Raw genomic sequence first — 14,620 nt, 5'->3', positions numbered from 1 at the left:
GTGACAGCATGAAAACAAAAACTAAACCGCCTCTCCTCCCTGTTGCCAGCACCACTTCATGAGATCCCATAACTAGCTGGCAAGCAGTTGAGTGAAGAAGCTTAGGGCTTTTCCCATATGAACAAGAGGAAAACCTTTGATTTGTCTCTCTATTGCACAGAGCAGCTCCTGAACAGACCAGCCATAGCGTTAGCCCCAGCACCAGGGACACGGCAGCCAAAAGTGACAATATTATTGCCCTCTCCAAAAAAGAAAACACGCAATAGAGTTGGGGAAAGGGGCTAGGAAACAACATTCACCAGACATCCCCTAGCACTACAGGATGTGATATTAAAGATCTGAATATCTGAGATCTATGACATCAATTGTTATTTGTTGTTATTTTATGTTTGTTTGCTTAGTTTGTTTTCTAAGACTTTAGGCTCCAGAAATGGAAATTTCTGATCCATTGCAGAGGTAATTTTTGTAGTCAACTACTATTTGCACAGCCTAAAAATGTTTTTATTTCTATTCTCATATGTATGAGTTGTTTAGAAACATACTGTTTTTGTCTGCTTGAAGTACCAGAGAAGCTTTAAGTGAACCTAGAAGACAGCCACAGCATTTGTTTTGAAGGGTTCTTCAGTAGAAAATGTCATTTATCAACATAAAAAGGGGAGTGTTCTTACAATTTTCAAGCACTAAAGAAAAAAAACCCCAGAAGGTGAAACTAAACCCAAATCCATCCACTTACAAAATTTTTTTGGACAACAATGCTTCAGTTCAGTTTAGCACTCCTGCACTTACAGTACTGGATATACATGAAAAGATAGATTATCATAATTTAAAGGAAAGATCACATAAATTTAGCTTCATCCATCAGATTTTAACAAAAATAATTATTCCAAAATTAAAAACAGAATTTTTTAGCTAATTTAGAAAGAAAATATCATAACTTTATATAAACTCTTCTAGAGATGCATTCAGGCAGCAGAAACATTATAGTGTGGCAAATAGGCATATATCACCACAAACAGGATAAAACTACTTAGGATAAATAAGTCAGAAGCAATGAATAGACAGGTGCTTATAAAAAGGCGTACGGCAGAAGAAACTCATGGAAAATTCACTGAAGCAAAAATAAATTTGTCTGTTTAAAACAAATATCAGTTAGACAATCTCTAGTTTCACAGAATATCTAAATGTTTTGAACATTTAAAAAACGAACAACAAAAACTCTGTGAGTAACAGCCTGAAATTCAGATTTCATTGGAGAATCAGACCCACTGGGAGTGCGTCATAGCTCCATATTTTCAGGCAGTGAGCACAATGAACAGTACCTGCAAATTGCATTCATGTTTGGTTTGTTCAGAGATTCTTCTGAGTGATCATTACAACAGGAAATGTTGCAATATCATGTCTTAGACTTGATTACTTATCTTTGTGTCAGCCTTCCCTAACTAGCATTCTAAGAAGGGAGAGAAAAAACATCCTAGGACAATATGAAATTTGCCTTGATTTACATTATGTGTCTCTAACGAAACAAAGAATAAGCAGACCACAGATTAAACACTAACTACAGTAGCCACGTAACCATGCTGTCTGCTCCCAACCAGCTCTCCTTGGAAAACAATGGAAACAGAAACTTGAGTTTGATTCTATACAGCAAATATGTTCTCCATTATCATTTTTACACTAGGTTTGAAAGAAGACTAAAATGGATGGAGAATTAAGGCTTGTTTACATTCTGCTCGTTACGATGGCGGATGGTGAGGTGGGTTGAGAATTGCCTGACTGGCAGAGCTCAAATTGCTGTGATCAGTGGCAGAGAGTCTGGTTGGAGGCCTGTAACTAGTGGTGTTCCCCAGCGGCTGGTGCTGGGTCTGGTCTTGTTCAACATCAGTGGCATGGATAACGGGATAGAGTCCATCCTCAGCAAGACAATACAAAGCTAGGAGGAAATGTTTGACAGCTGAAGGCTGTGTGACATTCAACAAGACCTGGAAAGACTGGAGAGCTGGGTAGGGGGGAACCCAATGAGGTTCAACAAAAGCAAGTGTAGAGTCCTTCATCTGGGAGAAATAAGCACATATATCAGTACAGGTTAGGGAATGACCTGCTGGAGAGGAATTCTGCAGAGAAGGACTTGGGTGTCCTGGTGGACAACAGGTTGGCCATGAGCCAGCAGTGTGCCCTCGTGGCCAACAAGGGCAGTGGGATCGTGGGGTGTATTAAAAAGAGCACAGCCAGCAGGTCGAGGGCGGTGATCCTCCCCGCCCTGCTCTGCCTCACTGAGGCCACATCTGAAGTCCTGTGTTCAATTCTGGGCTTCTCTGTTAAAAAAAAAAACAAACGGGGATCTCCTAGAAGGAATACAGTGGAGGGCGACAAAGATGATGAACGTCCTGGAGCATCTCCTGTATGAGGACAGGCTGAGAGACCTGCAACTGTTGTGACTAGAGAATGGAAGACTGAGAAGGGGTCTGGTCAGTGTTATAAATATCTAAAGTGCAGGAGGCAACTGGATGAGGCCAGACTCTTTTCAGTGGTGTGCAGTGGCAGGATAAGGAGCAATGGCCAGAAACTGTAACATACGAAGTTCCACACAAATATATGGAAGAACTTATTTATGGTAAGGGTGACAGTGCACTGGAACAGGCTGCCCAGAGAGGCTGTGGAGTCTCCTTCTATGGAGACATCAAGACTTGCTGGACGCCTTCCTGTGCTACCTACTGTAAGGTACCTACTGTAGCAAGGGGGCTGGATTTGACAATCTCCAAAGGTCTCTTCCAAATCCTGCAATTCTGTCGTTCTGTATAATAAATATACTGGGAAATATATAATGAACAGAAGTAACAGATGTGTGCTGCTTCTTTTAATGGACTGAGCTAGTGAAGTCCAGGACATGAGAACTAATAAATCTATACCAGTCAGCCTTTTGCTGGTGTTTGCATCACACTCATTATTGTATTATCTAAATTAAGAGATTACTGGGACTTGGTGGAGTTCCCTCCTCCATAAAGGGTCTGAGGCATACATTGTGTAAAATCAACAGTAATGCAAATTAACTCACAGAGGTGGAAACCATGTGAAGTTTTGGTTTAAAAGTTTCAGTTTCCTTTTTCTTCTCTCTCTTCTTCTCTGCTCCCAGATGAGCAAACTGTGGCTTAAATATTATCTTCAAAGCAGGTGTGCACACAACTTTGAGGTAAGAATTTGAGTGGTAAGGGAATTAGTGGCTGGTCTTTTGACCAATTCAGTCAATTCAGTTCATAGAAATAAAGATGCTTTTAAGTTATTTTTCTATAAGAGGAAGCAGCTACTGCCTGCCCTGGTCCCTAGCCAATATGAAGTACACCTCAGATTACTGTAATCATATGTGCTTGCTCCCTCTGCTCACTAGCAGGAACGTGCGTTCCCCTCATCCCCAGGCTGACAGTGGCAGGGAGATAGGTGGGCAGTGTGACGCGTCAGCTTCTCCAGCTTGGTGCCAGAGAAAGTTGTTTACAGTAAGTGTAACAAAGCCCTGAGCCTGTCTGTTAGCACTTAGAAGAAAACAACTCTGATTTTCATCAGGTTTGTGGTTTTGTGACAGCAATTCCGTCAAGCAGAGAGCAATGAAAGCAGTGAAAGAGCAAGTATGTGGAAACAGTGACCAGAAAATGAAAGCACAGCTAAGAAAAAAAAAAAAAAAGCATACAAAGTAACAGCACTCAAAGCTCCCAGTTATCTGCTTACGGCTTACATCCCAGCCCATCCAATTCATTTGTACTGCTCATCTGGTGCCTCACATCCAGCTAACTGGGAGGTTTTAATAATCCACAACTAACTAACAAGGTGATTTATCACCTTTACCTTACCACTCAGTCACACAATATGACACTACTTGCTGAGAACCACATAACTTGGGAAAAGAAAAAGAAAAAAAAAAACACCAAAAAAACCAACCCAATCACATTTAGAAGATGGGCAAAGAAAACAAGAAGAGTTCTTCAGAGGTCAGTCAAAAAGTGCAATTCCAAGTACAGTGTAGATTGCTATGCAGTTACTTCTTCAAAGTAAAAATATAATGGTAATGAATTGATTATGAATGGAGTATTAATAAGGTATTTTTTGGATTTAAACAAATGAGGATGCCTTGGGATTCTTAGAAACAAAAGGCAAAAGAAGAAGCAGACATGAAGAAGGACAGATATGAAATTTCTCTTCCATTGATGACAAGCACATTCAGTTTTATAGTTTTAAATCTAAAGCAACTTACAACTTCAAGCATATCTGAAATTTGTAAGAGTACTTTCTGAAATCTGGAGTATGTTCACGCTCTTATCTGCCCCTTGGGGACACTTCAGCTTTCAGCAGAGTAAAGCGTGATACCAAGTGCATGCATAATTTGGAGCCTACCAGACAGCTGTAGTAGCTATACAATACACCGTCAGCACAGGCTTTCACAAAAGGCCTGAGTTGGATTAACAGCTTGCCACCGCCTGTGACAGGGAAAGCCTGTTCCTTCCTCCCATCCACCCATGCTCATTATCTGCCATCAGCCAGCTCCAAGATCAGATAGCAAGCAGGTTTAAAACACTGAAATAGCACAAAGCCAGCCGTGCAAAAATATGAGTATTTGTGCCTAGTTTATATGAATTGAATCAGTTTATCTTCTGAATAAATGAGCACAGAGGAGGAAGGGGAAATGGCATGCTTGAGGGGGAGAGAAAGAAGAAAAAGCCCCCTCCTCTGTCTTGGCAACGGCAAGCTGTTTGCTTGGCTCAGCCATGATGTGGAACCACATTCAGAGATTAACTGGTGGACTTCACTTCTGTATTACAAAGCTATTGTATTTGATTGTATCATGGTAATCAAATAACTTTTTTTTGTTTCTTTAAATCATTTCAATCAGATTATGCCTTTCTAAGGGAAAGAGAGGTTAGAGGATGGGTTGAGAAACAGAGGAAGAAAGCACTGCATAATCCCTGGATGAGATGTTTCCATGTGCAACTGGAAGGAGATAAGGGAATGATATAGCTGGTGTTGCTTCTTCACAAAATGAGAGCGTGGATTTTTCTTTTTTTCAGGAGATACCCAGGGGAAATTAGCTAAGAGCTAGCATAGTAGCCTTCCTCAGTGAACAAATCTTTGAGGCTAATGTAAAATACCGATAGCCTCAATGATAGCATTTGGGAGCACCCTGGAAAGTTAGTGTACAAGAGGGAGGACCAAATTTATTGTACAGCTAGCACAAACTCTCTCTGAAGTTGCTATTCTGAACTAGAACATGTTTGTACAGCCACTGCATGCTCTAACTAATGGTCCACTAAGAAAAGCCTTTACATTTGGTATTAGATGGTTGATGAAGGATCAGCTATTGAATTTCTCTATGTCAGCTGGTACCAGCATATCTCTGCAAGTTAGTTCATTACCTAGCAAAGCAGGAGCAAACATCTTTTGAGCAAACATCTTTGATTTCATAACTCTCAAAATATTTACTTTAAAATACTTGGTACAATTGACAGATCCTTTCCAGATTAGTGGTGTAGTTCATTAAATTTAGAAAGGCAGAAGAGTTCAAAATAGTTTTTGGGTGCTCATGAGAAATGAAATCTTGCAGAAAACAACCTAGTCAGAAAGTGCCGGTAAAGACACCAAGGTCAGATTAATAAATAATAAGCAATCCGAACTTGAAGGTGAGAGTGAATTCTTTTTAGAATCTGGAATAGCTCCAGGCTACCTTAGGAAGGTTATTCATTTAAATAGAATGCCAACACTTTACTTCAGATGAAATACAGCTGTTTCCTGTTCCTAGGTATACTTTCACAGCAGAGGAAATGCAGGTATTAACACAAGTAATTAATCTTAATTTTTATTTTTACTGACCATACCTTGGAAGAATCCCTTCAAGTTTCTTTCTTACATGGGAATTCAACAAACAGATGGAACAAATTTCACAATAAGCACAATGACCACGTCAGGTGTTGCTGCACCTTTTTACCTGACAAGTCAAAACTGTAAGACATGCTAAGTGGCCGCATTGCTGTAAAGAAGAAATAAAAACAACAAAAAGAAAATGATTCAGCTGTTAGAAAAGCAGAGGGGTAATGAAAACCAAAGATTTAATTCCACTACTGGCATTTTGGATTCTGTTGCCTAAATCCAAAATGTATCAGACAGTATTGCTTTACTGTAGTAAAGCTTCAAGTCTGAAAACTACAGCAACATTAAGTTGGACTTGCAAAAAGAGCAAGAATAAGAATGCTTGTATAACTGTAGAACCAGATTTTTGGAATTAGTATCAAAATTAATATCAAATACCAAAACAAGAAGCAAGTATCTTAGTACCACAGTATTTTTCAACCAAAATGCTATGAAAGAAAGAAAGGAGAGAGAAAAAGAGAGACAGGAGAGAAAGAAAGAGCTGAAAAAAGCCACATTTCACACAGGTTTCAGTGACCTGAAATAAATATTTCTAATTTTTTTGAGCGTAATCTCCAATGATTATAATTAAACTAATAAAGAGGGACACTCAAGTTCAGCTTGAGCAGTTGTTTCCTTGAATAGGAAAGAAAAAAAAAGGCCTAGTAGTGTGATTTGTGCTGATTTTTGTCCTTTTAAAAACATTAGGTGGATTTAGCCTTTAAAATGCATCCATGTTTTCCTGGGTGCTTTCAGCCATTTTATTCCTTGATAAGAAACGGTCAGATGTTCTTTATTTCTGGAACGTTTACGTAACCAATAGCTTTGTTCCTTGTCAGCTTAATAACAAAAAATCGCACATGAAATTACAATCTCTGGATACAAGAAAATCACATGGCACAGCTGTTGAGCCTTCCTGGCCCTTTGGTCTGACTGCAGTCCCAGCCCCAAACGCACACAAACTACTGCTGTGCTCAGCCTACCTCCATTTCAAGTTACACAGCGTCATTCAGGGAGTAGGCACTCGATCTATTCTCAACTGAAACCAAAATTTCACTACACTGATGTAGATAAGCAGGCCAGGCCCAGCTACAAGAATGTACCAGAACACATCAAAACTGCCGTCAGCTTATCTTTGATACTTGTGGATGACAAACACGCACGGCAGCACGAAGGGTCTGTCAGGCACTGCTGCGTTAAAACATGTTGAAAAAAGGTTGCGCTGGGACAACCTTTGCTCACAAGTGTAAATTTAGGCAGGGAACACAGTAGGTGGCTGACGCTGATCCAAACTAAGGAGTCAGGGCATTTTTCCCGTAGTTCATCACCAAGACAACATCAGCCACAGACAGCAGTCACAGAAGAAGCATCTAATTTGCTGTCCAAAGGTAACTTAAAGGCAAATACATTTTAAAGCATAAGGGTTTTATCACCTAATGCGGAGTCCTAAAAGAAGGCTGATAAAATGTGTATGAAATAAAGTTTTCTCCAAGCTCCATGAGCTCAACTTGCTGAAGTCATAAATCTAAATTTCAATTCGAAGGGCACCACAAAACTGTCTTTGTCTTGATAGTTTACTCTGATGATGTGATAATGCCATTCAAAAAATCACTCAGATTCCTCTCCCTAGTCGCCATTTGTAACTGCAGCTATCAGGATTAAATTATCATTCCCAAAGAAGTTTTAGCTCAACCTTGGCTAGCCCTGGACCAACTGCAGCCCATAAGCATGGCTTGGAGGCTGGCACTTTGTTCCACGTGCTCTCTTTGCTCAGTGGCAATTCATGATGGAGAAGATTCTTACCTGTGCTGTGCAGAGCAAGGCAGCAAAGCCTGTGGCTGCTGGGAAGCATATGCCACGGGTCCACTGATATTGCAGAGGAGGAACTGCAGAGTACAGCCCTCTTCCCCTAGTACTCAAATGAGGGAATGTGCTTGACTGCTTTAAAGTGAACAACAAATAACTTCAGGAAATGTGGAAAGTACCATATACTCCCACATATTTCACTCTAATGCTCCGTTTCTGTCTTTTTAATATCAACAAATATTTCTGTCCAGATGGTGTAAGCGTCCCAATTGTGTTTCTACTTAGATTTGTAATCCTTAAATCTTTTTGCCTAACATTTTGCTACACTAAATTACATTTAATCACCACCTAAACTACAGCAGGTCTATTTGAACCATATAGAAGGTCACCAGCACTATTTCATCCTCAACTCTGCAGGAACATATTTTATTCTAAGAACTTTGGGCAAAACAATAATTTCAGTGTGACAAAAACCCAAACCTTACAATTCAACAAAATAACAATTATTTTCAAGTTCTTTGTACTTTTTTCCTTTCCTATGCCAAGAGCAAATTAATCATTTATATGATTTCACATTAAAATAATAAAATCTTCATAACTATGTTTGGAAAGTAAAATTCACATGCATCTCTTTTTACACCTCCAGTAATATTCATTGGACTGAAGGGATGTTACCACAGTCCCAAAACTTAAAGAATTCCTTCTTTTGTAAAAGGAGAAGAACCAGTGGAAGACAGGAACTCCTCACTGGAGGACATATTCTGAAATCAACTCAAAAGTCCCAACCAATAACATTCCAAAATCCAAGACTGCTTTAGGAACTGTTTACTAAATGGGTTTGAAGTAATTAATATCTGTTAAAAAACTGCAAAGTATAAATACATAAATCAGATTTGTTGCCCCTGTCAAGGCATGTAGAACATGTAAAATACTGAAGTTAAATGTTGAAAAGAAAAGCAAAGAATCGTTCCATGGTTTTACAAGCTCCCTACATTTGGAAAAATGTCTATAGCTATTAGGAACATTGGTTGATACAGAAGCTTTAATTGAGTACAAAGCAGAAGCTAGAAGGCCCAAATGAAATTCAAAACATCATGCATTTAAGATTGCACCCAAGAATTCACTGAACTCTACCAAGCACTTCAAAAGAACAATGCACGAAATGACTAATGGAACTGTTTTTCTTCAGAGACAATGGGTTGCTGCAATCCACTTGAATGTGGATCAGTGCCTTTAAGCACATGTGGCAGGCACAAATATTCTGCGTACGTGGATTATTTCATGCTTTTTCAACCATTAGATGCCACTTTCGCTCTTCAAAAATCCAGCTAGATCAGTTTTACTAATGCAGTTAAATATCGAGCTTATAAAGTATGTCACAACGTAAGGCTGCATTTGTCATGCTTTTGTCAATGTCAGAACCACTGAACTAGTGCAAATGGATGGTTGTTGGAAAGTGTAGTATTTGTATTTTGTAATAGGGTGTTGAATGCACATGGCAGAAATGAACGGCTTTGCAGAACAAGTCTTAATTGTTTGTCCACTGAAAATACACAACAACATGCTCAGTAACTTATAAAACAAAACAAAGATTTACATTTAAAATAGAAGCAATACTTTCAGCAAACAAATAAAAGCAGATTTTCAACTGGAGTGAGGAAAATTGATGATGCTAATAACAGGAAACAAAGAGAAAAAAATTAATTGAAAACAGACATGTAAAGAATACTTAAAGATATGTAAGGAATACTGCACCAGGGAGAACCAGCATCCATTCCATTCTGATCAAATCTAACATGAACTCTCATATCCAACAAGCATTATAATGGTATTCCATTTATCTAACATATCACAAACACAATGGGATCAAGCTGAACATACAGTACCCTATTTTTAAAAATAATCTAGTACGAAGACTATACAGCTCTAGAAAAGTCTTTTGGTTCTTTATTCTGAAAGGACAAGAGTTATTTTTATCTTCAGTGACATCTACACAGATATTGCTACACAGATATTGGTGCTTCTTATGTGGAAAGTTTTCTGTGAAAGTTGCTGGTAAAAACTCGCTGTGTGCTTACCCAGCCTGCTACGCCTTATCTCATCTGGTGAGACTGGACGCAGCTTCCTCTCAGCCTTGATTTCCTCCAGTATCCTCTCGTGAAGGCTACGTGGCCGTGGTGGGGTTGGTTTCAGTTTTCTTGCAGAGGCCTTGGAAGACAAAGACAATTATATTTACATAAAACAGCGCTTCCTCAAAAGTATATGTCATGATTTTTTTTTTCCTAATTAAAAAAAAAAGTGGCATTTTATTTTATGATTTTATGTGAACTCTTTTGAAAAACTCACAGAAACTGGAAAGAGAATTGTATTTTTTTCTGACTTAGAGATAAAGGGCCGCCGACAGGAGCAGCTGCTGGTTGGTGCAAGGTTATAACACACTGCTCTTTAAGAGACCGCATTTTACGTACACGATTCAGTATTCCTGAAAGCCCATGTCGGAAACTATTTTTAACATATTCCCTGGACAGACATCCTTTACAAAGCCACATTTTCGTTAGAAAAGAATGCTGGATTACATACAGGATTTAATGGAGGTCGTGATCGGATGAAATCCAGGATTATTTCATGGGCACTCTTTTTTAATCGAGGTGGAATGTCCCCGTTGACCTGGAAAGGAGAAAGTGAAAAAAAAGGTAGATTTTCATGTCTTGCATTCATATTTGCACAGATGATGAGACTGAAAACTCAGGACATCCATGACAGAGCCTGCAGAGACACCTGCACCAGACATAAAAATCCACCAGTTTTAACAGCACAATAATCCATACGCAGAACAGAGGTGAGAAAAGTCTTATTAGATCACAGCTTTTCAGCTTTGTAGATAGCTGTAGTTGTAGCTATGGAATAACAAGAGTTGCAGCAGCATCAGTAATACTTATGATTTTGAAATGATGGAATTAAATATCAGGACTGCAATCACAGCTGCAGGAGAATGAAGACAAAGCTTGTGTCTCGTTTGGAGGAAAAGGCACCAACATTTTTTAGGAACATGTATTTGAGCCATGACTCTCTGACAACCACTGCACAGTCTCTAACCCTCAGTTCTTAGATTCTGATGCTCTTCAAGAAGTTTTCTTGATCTCTTTATCATCTCCCAAGCTTTACTATGAAAACAAAGATTGCATCAGAGTGCAATCATGACAGTCCCAGATATGTATGCAGAATGAGAGAAGAACTCATAGAGAGCAGCCCTGCAGACCTGGGAGCCTGGTGGACAAAAAGCTGGACATGAGTCAGCAGTGTGTGCTTGGAGCCTGAAAGGCCAGCAGTATCCTGGGCTGAATCAAAAGAGAGGTGGCAGAAGGAAGAGGGAGGGGATTGTCCCACCGCTCTGCCCTTGTGAGTACCTGGAGTACTGTATCCAGTCCCAGCCTCCAACAAAAGAAAGATGTGGAGTTGTTGTGTCTAGAGCGCTGCGAGGATGATCAGGGGGCTGGAGCATCTCTGTTATAAAAAAAGATTGAGGGAGCTAAGCTTGTTTAACCTAGAGAAGAGAAGGCTCTGGGGAGATTGCACTGTGGCCTTCAGGTATTTAAAGGGAGTTTATAAAGATGAGGGAGGCTGACTTTTTGCACATTCTTATAGTGACAGGACATTGAGGAATGGCTTTAAACTAAAAAAGAGGAGATTTAGGTTAGATGCTAGGAAGAAATTCTTTACTGAAGGGGTGGTGAGGCACTGGCACAGCTGCCCAGAGAAGCTGTGGTGCCCCATCCCTGGAGGTGCTCAAGGCCAGGTTGGATGCGGCCCCGGGCAGCTGAGCTGCTGGGGGGCAGCCCTGCTGATGGCAGGGGGTTGGGGATGGCTTTAAGGTCCCTTCTGATCAAAGCCATTATGTGATTGTATTATTCGGTTTTAGCAATGTATGAAAAATAAGCTCCTTTGTTTTTTGTGCTTACCAAATTTCTCTGCTGTTCTGGACATGAGAAACTGACCTGGTGTGGATATCCCAGTAAGAAACAGATCCTCTGGACATGTTTCATGTCTGCCTCTCAGTGTGCACATTAAAATATTAGTCAAGAGTAAAGTGGAGTTTGCCAATATGTCTACAAAGTAAATTAACTAGAATGCTATGGCACTGAAGTACAGATAAGAGACCAGAAGAGAGGATGTGTGGAAAGTGTTCTCATTCACTCATATTTTTCTGAAGAGACAGACATTTTTTCCTCACATACCTCATTTAGGAGTAAGACCACATACAGCTCATCACAGGAGACAGCAATTCACTACATACACAACAGGATATAAAACAAGGCAACAGATTTTTGTATCTTCTGAAGGTATAAACTATAAGCTAGAAATAATGGTATGGGTTTACTTAAAAAAAACATTTGTCAGGTTCAGTCTTTATATAGCATAGTGTCCAAGCACCCTATCAGGGATGAGAGAACATCCCATGCCACACATATTTCTGGCACCTTCCATTACTATACAGTACCTGACTAACAGACTCACTCTTCAGTTTGACAGAAATTCCTATAATACTATCTTCCTTAGACTAAGTGTCCCAAATTTCATCACTTTATCATTTTTTTTTAGATGAGCCAGATGGTTTGACTTTCTTTAGTAGAGATAAAACTCTCTTAACTGCTGCAGTCAGAAAAATGAGTTTAAATTCCCATATGGTCATCTGAGTGAACCCTAAGTAAACCTCACCAATGCCACGCAGCTTCCACACCAGATCTGCTGACCCAAGACATGCCCAGTGTATAGGCTGAGGAAGTGACAGCCTCCCTTTGAAGATTCATCCTTTCCCTCACAAGGAATTGAGTGCAGAGTCCGCCTGCATTGCTTCATTGCTTTCTTGGACACCCTTTCTGGAGCTATCCTACCCCAGACACGGTCCAATGTTCCCCCACTCATGCTACAAGCTCCCTTCGTGGGAACTACCGTCTGCCACAGAAAACCAAGCTGCTAAACCATGCAACATGTCATCTTCCCAGAAACAGTAAAATTAAAATGAAAAAGATTTATATTAAGTGGCGATTAGATATTTTATGATAAGGAGAACTTAATTTAAGTGATGTGATTGATTTCCTCTGTTTAAAGACTGAGCAACTCTTCAAGGACAGCAGATTCTTAATGAAATGCTAAGTCTCTCATCCCCAGGTTACTGTTCATCAGATGTCAAAGTTGATAGCTTAAGTTGAGAGTTATTACCATCAGAACAGTCATTTTGTACGCTGATAATCTCACGTCAGCCTTGGGGAACAACTCTCTGCACATCATACTAGGAAATAAATAATACATGGCTCTGAGCCTTTCACCTCAGGGCGCTGTATGCACTGACTTAATGCCATGAGAGTGCAATTAGTAGCAGTATTCCCATTCGATTGGAAAAGGAGAAAAATAACTTCTGCTTAAGTGATTTTCGCAGGACGTGGAGGAAGCTGGTGGCAAAGCAAGTGGATGTTTACTGGTTGCATGAGCCAACAACCCGAGAGCATCAAGGGCAGAATCTCCCTTCTCCTCCTCTGCCCCTGAAAAGATGCTGATGGGAAAGATACTGAAGGGGAGCTTTTATCTTCTCTGTCCACATTAGATCTATCTCTTCACTCAAACTAACTCTTCTTGTAATGAGCAATTTAACATGCATCTTTTACTTTTAATTAATTAATTAAAATTCATGGCCCAATTAAAGTCTAATCAGACTACATTGCACAGATGCAAAATAGATGCAAGATTCTTTCTGTCAGATTCCAACAGCCCCAACTGCAAACTAATATTTAAATAAATACCTCAAAATGCTCACTGCTGTACCTAGGACACCTCCTAAACTTCTGCAGAAGCGTGTGACAAAGGCAAAGAATGACAAAGGGATGGTTCCCTGCTTAGAGCACCTGAACACCACTCACTAAAGACAGTTCTGACTACAAAACAACAGCCACAGTAATGCCCAACTGGACACGTTGGCTGGAGTTGTCCCTGATGATGGCCTCCTCACATCCATCACGTCCACTTGAAATGTCTGAAATTTCATTTATAACTGTTACTGCAGTTAATTTAAACACTGTGAGATTTTGAATACTATAATGAAATAAATATTTTATGTTGATACTACCCGAACAACCACGCCGGAGGATTCCCAGATTAGACATCTAAATGGCTGGATATTTTTGACAGCAATAACTTAAGTGTACAAGCCTAAGTTCACCTTCAGTAAAATAGTCAAGCTAATCCTACTGTATCAAAGACATTTGTGGAAAGCTCTAATACTGAGATATGAGCACCATAATTTAAGAATTTAATTATTAAGCAATAACAATATGTTTGGATACTATGTAGAAGGTACCTCAGAACCATGTACTGAAAAACTAACGTAAGAACTGCCTACTGCTCAAGAAACAGAATGGGCAACTCACATCTTGGAGAGGGGAGGTGGGCAGGAAGGAGAACTCACTGTGAATGGAGGAGAAACTAAAAGCTGCAGATTTACACATAGGCGTTGGAAAAGAAAAAATAAATTTGTCAGAGTAATTCAAATTTCCCAATAGCCAAGACTCTGCCAACTGTTTTGCAATTCTAACTTGCTGTCAGTGAGAGCTCCGTAGGAGAAAAAAAAATCTATTAAAGCTGTTCAGGTACACATGCAAAGATTACAAAAAATGCTGGGATGAAAGTAATCCTGTTCCTGTGACAACCACAGAAACAATGACTCTTGCACCAGAATGACAGAGATGATGAATCTGAAATTATTTTCATATGTACTGAAACAGAAATGTAGAGGTCACTGAAATTACTTACACCAATTATTTGCAAAAAGTCCAGAATTTGATGTTTTACATCTTCAAGACATTTTGAATAACTGCTCTATCACAGATCACTTATGAGAAACAACAGCTCCAATTATTGGCATCTGATAACAACT

The 14,620-nt window shown here is 39.6% G+C and overlaps 1 protein-coding gene across 5 annotated transcripts in view; it reads right to left on the bottom strand.

Moving 5' to 3' along the window:
* Positions 1 to 14,620, bottom strand: part of SPIRE1 (spire type actin nucleation factor 1) — a 124,055-nt gene that overhangs the window by 20,008 nt on the left and 89,427 nt on the right. For 3 of the 5 annotated variants that reach the window (XM_052703796.1, XM_052703795.1, XM_052703798.1), the window contains exons 7-9: positions 10,273 to 10,359; positions 9,771 to 9,900; positions 5,966 to 6,007 (exon numbers count right to left, since the gene is read on the bottom strand). In XM_052703796.1, the coding sequence (XP_052559756.1) occupies positions 5,966 to 6,007; positions 9,771 to 9,900; positions 10,273 to 10,359 (259 nt within the window). The remainder of the gene's footprint in view (positions 1 to 5,965; positions 6,008 to 9,770; positions 9,901 to 10,272; positions 10,360 to 14,620) is intronic. The other 2 variants (XM_052703799.1, XM_052703797.1) reach the window with 1 other exon arrangement.

Source organism: Tympanuchus pallidicinctus, unplaced genomic scaffold (assembly GCF_026119805.1).
Source record: "Tympanuchus pallidicinctus isolate F22 unplaced genomic scaffold, pur_lepc_1.0 scaffold5, whole genome shotgun sequence".
Taxonomy (NCBI): domain Eukaryota; kingdom Metazoa; phylum Chordata; class Aves; order Galliformes; family Phasianidae; genus Tympanuchus; species Tympanuchus pallidicinctus.
The sequence above is the reverse complement of the archived record's forward strand: the minus strand, read 5'-3'. Positions and strand labels throughout refer to the sequence as shown.